Source organism: Anopheles ziemanni, chromosome 3 (assembly GCF_943734765.1).
Source record: "Anopheles ziemanni chromosome 3, idAnoZiCoDA_A2_x.2, whole genome shotgun sequence".
NCBI classification, from domain to species: Eukaryota; Metazoa; Arthropoda; class Insecta; order Diptera; family Culicidae; genus Anopheles; species Anopheles ziemanni.
Window position 1 is genome coordinate 14,840,188 of NC_080706.1, and position 8,294 is coordinate 14,848,481.

Consider the following 8,294-nt stretch of genomic DNA (forward strand, 5'->3'; position numbering starts at 1 on the left):
AAATATGGTCTCCTCCGAAGGAAGATGCTTCGAAGTACTTACGGATTATTAACGTGCACGTTTAAGTTATCTTAAATAATAGATTACGTCCATTACTTATCCTTCTGATGCCTCTCTAAAGCAGGTCAACTTTGCATGCCGGAGGTGAACAAGAACAAACGCCGTACCGATTTGTCTTGAATGATTAACTTAGCAGGAATTTGTAGTGTTATCATCCCCCCCCCCCCCCCCCCTAACCCCTCCCTCCCACCTACACTCACCTCCCAGCCATCTGCAAAGTATCGAGTTGAAAATGAATATTCATCCGTCAGGTATTCGTGCGCCGGGAGCGCAGCTTAAAGTGTACGTGTGTAAAGATTTCTGATAAGATTTTCCAGTCCCGAAGCACCCAAAGCCCGGACCGAGGCATCGTTCCAGACGCTGTTTTATTATGTTAATGTATGCTCGCAAATGAGATTAGGATCGTACAGGCATCGGCCGTATCCCAGATGATATTGCAAAGATTGAGATTGAGTGTTTTTGAGTCAATATGGTCACATACACACACACACACACACACACACACCGGTGTGTGAGTGAGGCACACGTACGCTCCAGTTCGTCTACCCGTACAAGCACACAAGCCAAGAAAAAAAAGGGGAAGCCTAACAGAGTCTTGTCTTATCATGAACTCCGGCACTTCCTCGACGGCTTGCGAGGCAAAGAAATAACAATTAATTTCATCTCCGACAATGATGGTGCCGAAGGGAAGCATAAAGAAAGCTGTAACATCGAGGCGAAAGTTAGGGGGGACTACTTTTTGCGATCCTTCTCGACGAACACGGGATGGAGGCGTGGAGAGGTCAACGATTTCTCACGCCAGTTGAACGGTGCAATTTCGATAATGCTTTCAACGTCTCCCGTAACGGCTCGTAACGGATCGCTATAATGATGTTGGATGAATCGCTCGCAGGTTGTACGCACACGGGTTTCGCAAATAATTCACCATAAAGCTGGAAGAAATGGTACGAGTGCTGGGTGGCATTGACCAAATCCCGGTCGGTTTGCCAATGGAGATAAGATTCTTGCTCGGCTCTCGTCTTGGGGAAAGCTCATTTCCATCTTTCTGGGACGTTCCCCGAAAAACCCTGAGGTGCGGATCGTACCTGCCCGTAACGGGTTACGGGGGTGGCTGGAATCAATTGGTAGTATCGTTTCGGTGCTTCTACAACCTATTCTGACCCTTTGCACCGCAATCTCGGCTGATCCGCAGCACTTTATGCGAGCTGTTTAACATCAGGCCGTGTCGAGGAGCGATGCTTATAGTCGCTCCCTCGAGCATGGGAAGTTGATCGTATGTGTCCGGCTGATAAAAGTCAAATTTGGCGAATCTCGCCCCCTTTTTTCCTTGTTCCCGAGTGCCAGATAGTTCTCTTTTTTTTGTTTCCTCTACTAGGTGGTTGGAAACCAGCAGCTTTCCGGAGCGAGAGAGAGCCTACCGTGGACGATGGTGCCGGTAGGATTAAAATCATTCGTAGCTGGGATCGCTGTGGCCGTGGCGTACGTTAAAGGCTATTTCCGGGGTCGGAACTCCAACTCGTACACGCTGGGGATTTTCTTCTGCGTACCGACGTTATTTAATGGCCTCCGAGTGCCGGTAGCCCATCTACCTGTTCGTACGCCGTGGCGCCCGAACTAACGGCCCGGTTGCATGCGGCACGTTTTGCCCACCCTAAACGGTATCGCTTTTCGTGTGTTTTCCGTTCTTACAGAGCCGAGGGTGGTCGGTGTTGCGGGCTCGGAGGAAAGGTGATGGCGAAGGTGAGCAAGCTTAAGCACACGTTGTTTCAAGCGAACGCTGTAGTCGTCCGTAGCCGCGTCGTCGTGTAGAGTGCGAACCCGCTTGTTGGCGTGAATTTCCCGAGGCTCAGGGTGGGACATAAAAATCTGAAAAACTCACACAACCCGGAACCCGGCGGCGCGACGGAACTTCGGTGGGCAAGATTCAATTTAATTTTTGATCTTCTTTTATGACTTTCAATTTCGGGTTAATCGTTCCCGGGCAGCATCCCTCTTACGGGGGAAAAAAAGCCACCCTTCGAACGTCCGAAGGAAAGCATGGTCGGTTCATTAGGGGTGGATTAGCCCCAGTGTGTATGTGTGTATGGGAGCCTTCCTTCCTTCCCCGCAGTAGGCCGCAATTTCGGTCGACTCCATCTGGCATCTGGAACTGGTCGTTTGCCTTAGATTTTCCCGGACCAACCCGGTCCACCGGCATCCGGCGGCCGATTCATCTACTTTCACACCGGGGAAACATCGAACGACCACTGGGGCTAATGGCTTTCCTGCCTGTCCCACAACCACCGCCGCCCTGTTTTTCCGGCGTAATCGTTCCATTCGGAACCATTCGGAACCATTCGGAACCACCGGATCCGGGGGGGTTCACATGGGCCCCTCGTCGTTACAAATTACGATCCGGCCAAACAGCCGTGGCCACGTTTATTGAAAAGGGTTAAAATTAATTGGTTTAAGTAGTGCCCGTAGGCGCGGGCGGCGTTCACTTATCGCACCGGCGAAACTCCGGCCCCTTCCCTGCGTTTGGGGATTTTACGAAAACACCGATGGAATGGTACGACCACGATTCTTACGGGGAGGGAAGGAGGGGAAGATTGCCCCCAGGGTGGACGCTCTGGTCACTCTGGTGGGTATTGTGCTGTGTTGATAGAATAATCAATGAACCGTGCCCTACCTTGAAGAATCGCACACATCGCTATCGATTTCCGCAACATTTCACCAGGCGCGCGGATTAAACGATTTCGATAAAGTCGTCCTTCCCAGCCTCGCCGGTGGTTTTGTGTTGGAGCATTTTATAAGTTAAGGTGAAAATTTTCGGCGGCGAACTGATCCTAATGCACGCTGATAACGGGTCTAACAGTGAAATAAATGTATACAAAAGTTTATGGAACGTGTACGATGATAAGCCATCGAAATGCTTTGGCACGTGTAACTGATTCCAAAATGGATGTCTTGATAATGTTATTTTGGCAAAGGGTTTAAAAAAAATCGTTCCGTTTTCCGCAACTTACTGAACGCTTTTGAAAACTGGTGAACATATTGAATAAATTTTGCTAGTTAATTAGTTTGAATAAATCAAATGTGAAAACATGAACATTTTCTTTAATTTAAATGCGTTACGATTTTTTCGATCTTTTTCTCTTAGAAAAAGCGCTCTTTAAGTTGTGAAAAGCATCCCGATGTATATGACGGCTACATGAACCTTGCTTTCCGGTAAGCGGCTCAGGCATTACACAGGGTTTTAACCATTTCATTGAAAATTACTCGCCAGACCGACGTAGAGTAATGAAATCAAAATTAATATTACATGCATGGGAAAAACGCGAAGCGAATGGAAATAAGTAATGTGATGGTGAAAAAATATCATAAATAAATAATGCTGAATTTGTTTTCAAAAAAAAAAAAAAAAAAAGGACGATTCTTTACCAAGCATATGGAAACAAAACGGAACTACCAAATAAGAAATCAGAGATCAGAGTGGAATTACTAAATATTGTCCCACGAGGAGCGAGTGAAACAAAATGAAAACAACGGTACAAAAACAGCAAAAACCGTCCCGCTTCCACTGTTTTCGGGCACTGTTGGAGTACGTAAGGCGAGTCGGCTGGCTTCAAACGCAGCCACCCTTTGAACGGTTCGGGGTAAGGATAAAAGCCCAATTCGCTCCCACGTGGGATAGTGCGTTCAAGATCCCACGCCGGAACATATCGATTGGGGTTGGATTACGTAAAGCATGCATGTTGTACTTCGGGGCTGGGATTGTCCCAGCGTTTTCTCTTTTTTGTTGCCCTATTTTTGTTGACTGAAATAACGAGTCTGGCTCCGTTTGTTTGGGAAAAATGTAGACCGTTGTCTGGATTACATTGGTGCACTCAGCGTTCGGTTTAATCCGTACAATGGCCATTGCTTGCACTCACCCAAGGGATGAAATATGGCATTTTAAGCAAGCCGAGAGGACATTATACGAAAACTATGTGTGCGTATTTAAATTACGGACGCGGATGGCAATATAAATAATCATCAGCACGACTGCTAATAGGAAACGTATGAATATGGGCAACAATTAAAGTGATTGTTGAAGAGATTATCTGCTCTTTTATTTAATCTAGTAAATTTTGGCCAACCTAATTGGAAACGAATAAACGGAACCACTTTTAATTTTTATTTTACAATTTTCCGTTGGCTGTATGATTAAAAACATGCTTTAATAATTTTTCGCTGAAAAAAATTTCAAACGCACTAAGCTTGGTTCTTTTTGAACGTTTATAAATCCTCTCCAATGCATCCCTGTTGGAAAACTGCGCTGACCGTGTTCCATCGCATCGCTCCAAGGTTTGGTTCGTGACGTTGGATTTATGACCGTAATTATCTCCGGATCGGTAATGATTCCGTGCACCAACAACCAATGAATCTTGTCATCGGCAGGGCAATTCCGCAGGGCGCGTCTACCGTCCGGGTTAGACATTGCGCGAATAATTCCTCCGGGATGCACGAAGACGGATTGTGTTTGTTGTGCATGCAGCTCGGGATGGATTTGGCGGGCAGCATTCCACCAAGCCGTTTGGCATGGACACCTCAATAAAACCCATTTCGTGCCGCACTAATCCAACCCCGAGGCTGATTACGACGGAGGGTCGTATCTTGCAAGGGTGCGCCTGAAACCCCAATTTACGGGTTCCATCGACGGGACCGAGCGAAGCTGCACTTTCGGTGCCCTCCGCAATAATGGCGGGCTGTTGCGGTTTTCCAATCGACACCCGATTTTCGCTCGAAATGGATTATCGAGCCGGCGCTGCTTACTACTGCTTACCGAGCGAAAGATCGGCCCTAGGCCCCCCCGGTTCGCTTTTCTTAACCGGATCAGTGGGATTCGGCGGGTTCCGGAACGATTCGAGCGAACCGACCCGGGGTGGGGGCCGGTATCGCCATTCGGCACGCCCTTGGTAATCCACCTGTTTGAATTTATCGCAGATGAAATTGGATTTCGTGCCGATTTCTGGTCGCTGGGAAGCGGTACCGCCAACAACTCCGGCTACGTGACGTCCGGCAACTGCGAATGCGGGGTGTCTGTGGGTGAGATTAATTTTATTATCTTGATGATTAGGGTCTGATTGGTTTACGTTCTGCGTTTTTCGAGGAGCGGTTTTTCCCCGTGCGGGTAGCGTGCCATTTCCACCAGGTGGCGTGCATGCGTAGGAGTTATAATTTTACTTATGGCACTCAGCAACTTTACTCGAACCGTAAGGAGCGGCATGTCCCCCGATTAGAATCATTAGTAACTGCTTGAACGTTGCTTCGTGACCGATAGTGTGTGACCTCTAAGAGGTAATCTCTTGTTTTATTTAACGTTTTTAGAACAAGTTTGTTTGTAAGACTTTTGTACACGCTATTACTTGACTACATTCGTCGAAAAAAGAACCACCTTTCAATATTCCGCCAAGAAAGTGAAGAGTCATTAGCGATGTGTCTTCCAGCGTGTCATGCTCGAGAGGCTCCAAATCGATCGCGTATCGATTTACTCGAGTTCACAAAATCCGCCCATCACGCCACAACGCCCGGGAGTCCCTGAGTCAACACATTCGCCCGCCCTTCAGCCGCGATTCGGATCGCAAATCTTCGCATTTGCAGTGACTTTCACTTTTGTCACAGCATCCGAGCGGGAGGTTTTCCGTTTCCGTGTGATGCGAATCTATTGCCGCTTTTCAGCTTGCCAGCGTGTAGGTGAACCATCAATTTTCAATTAGCTAGGTGAGTTGACAGAATGTGACACCGTCGCGCCGGTTCCGAAAGCTCTCGAAGCGATGTGTTTTTCTTCGGAGATTTTTCGGTGATTTTATCGGTCACCGCCAGTGTCTCGGAATGGTTGGAATGGATTTTGGAACGGGTGACAGTGTTAAGGATGAGTGAGTATTTGGTGTGAGGAGGTTTTTGCAACCGGATTAGATTTGTAGTTTCTTGGGATGTTCTGATTGATCAGTTTCGGTTGCAACATGCTGACATTTGAGTCAGGTAATAGGCCTTAATATCTTCAAGTACCTCGTACAACTATCCATAGTGGGGTTTCTGGTGAGTAGTAACAGTTTATTTATTCCGAGTATTAATCGAACGAGTAACATGATAAACAAAATCACACATCAGCTGAGTACGCCCCTTCCTAAGACCGCGTTCCGTAAATGAGCTGCTCCTGCTGCGGACATCTTTGGCCTGTGCTTTATGCATCGTTGCTAATCCTAACGCTGGAGCACCTCGGCGAAAGCTAGGATTACAAGACGGGAACTGAGGGATGGGCTCGGGATGGGTGGCCTTTTACTTCTTTTTGTAGATGTAGTCCAGCTCGGACAGGTAGACGGCGGTCGGCTGCGGGATCACTTGGAGTGGCTGCTGCTGTTGCTGCAGTTGGGCGCCGTTCAACAGGATCAGCTGCTGAAGGGTGGACTCGGGAAGATTGATGAGATAGACCGGGCGCAGTGCGTCGTCGACGGTTGCGACCGGGAGGGTCGCTGGCTGCTCGAGGCGCTGGTTGAGGAGGTACTGCTGAGGCTGCTGACGGTACTGGGCCGGTCCGAGCGAGAGACGAATCGGTGACGGCCCGTTGAGTTGCTGTGGTCGGCGGCGAAGTTTCGCGTTGGTAGCTTCGGTGGGAGTAGCCTCTGCGTCCGTCGACTCCTCGTAGTCCTCGAAGGCGACTGTCGTCGACGCTGGGGGTTCCACCGTGGTAGTCGGTTCGTCGGTGGCGGCCGCAGTCGTTGTTACTGGAGCGGCTCCGGTGGTGGAATCCTCTCCCGGCAGCGGGAACGGTTGGGCCGGCTTGGGATAGTGATACCCGGAGGACATCGGCTTGGGGTACTGGTAACCGGTGCTCGGTTGTTCCTCGGCCGGCTGTGGCTGTTGCTGCGGTTGCTCCTCGAGCCGAGCGAAGCGGGCATTTGGCCGCTGCACACCCGGGAATGCAGCTCGGGACCGGAACCGGAATGGCGGCTCTGCGGTCGCCACGGCCAGCAGTGCGAATAGGAACACGACACGGTTCATGGTGATGCTGATTGGAACGCTGGTGCAGGAGCAGGAAATTAATTGATTGATTAGATAACCGAAACTGATATCGATTAGTCGTTCTGCGGGCGGCTTTTATACTGGCGGCGTCCCAATCGGCATCCCTTCCCTGCGCGTGGCTAGCGCGCAACGCACGACAGGTGTCGTGGTGTCAACCGAAAAGCAATTACCAAGCGGACGTCATGTGGCAAAATTTGCCACCCGAGGAAAAAGGTCGGATGAGGACACGCTGGTGGGGAGGACGCTCGCTTCCGGAAGGACGCATCCACAGTTTTGGGTGATGATTCAGCCCAACAGCGCATCGAACCAAACCCGATGACCCATTTTGGGAGTCCCCTGCTCGGGCACATGTTCGACCCTCGGCACGCTCCATCGCTAAATTCGTGCTCGGTTTTGGTACGCGAGCACAAAAACATTACGCCTGACCTCCGCCTAGGTCGCGGCGGTACGGGGCACGTGCACTACATTGCGTGACCGTGGCCCAGCAGGAAGCAAATGAACTCATAAAAGTGTACATCGATCGGAGTGCGCGCGCGAGGAGTAGCAAAGACAAAACAAAAATAAAAAATGGCGGTCAGTCGAAACGGGTTGGCTCGGGGTCGGGACTGGCAGAAGGCCTCGGTAACACCACCGTACTTACGGCCGGCGACCGGTAATGGCTTTTGCGGGCGGCACCGATCGATCTGCCATTGCCGCTGACGGATGGCGACCGAATATGGCGACCGGCTTTGGCGATGCGCACAATGCCGTGCCGATTAGTGCGTGGCACACGTACACACTCACGCGGGTCGCTGTTTGATTGGGTTTAGAACTGGACGCGGACGAATTTTATAAGCGAATCGAATTGTGCACGACAAATTGTGCGAAGCCTTGATAGATCCGCTATTCAGCGTGATAGTTTGATTGGATGAATTGAAAGGAGACGAATGGCTTCCTTTGAACAACGTTTCAAGTAGTATGAGGTTCGTTTGTTTATTTTATTTTCCTTAAAATTTTGAACTGCGTTTTAGTTGCCTAACGTTTTAGTTAACTGTCAAACGCTTTCTAAAATTCCAGCTCTTGTCAGCGCTGTTTCCCCGGGAATATCATCAAAGCAACTCATGCGATGTAATTACAGCATTTTCCGGTTTTTTATTCCAAAGTCCCATCAAAACACTAACAAGTAGCAGATTTCATCTGACAAGTTGCGC

General features: G+C 49.4%; 1 protein-coding gene across 1 annotated transcript; it reads right to left on the bottom strand.

Annotated features, from left to right (window-relative positions):
* Positions 1-6,360: 6,360 nt before the first annotated feature.
* On the bottom strand, positions 6,361-7,083 carry LOC131289293 (uncharacterized). The gene has a single exon (XM_058318519.1). It carries the CDS (start codon positions 7,081-7,083, stop codon positions 6,361-6,363), a length of 723 nt encoding a protein of 240 aa, XP_058174502.1.
* Between the last annotated feature and the right edge of the window lie 1,211 nt (positions 7,084-8,294).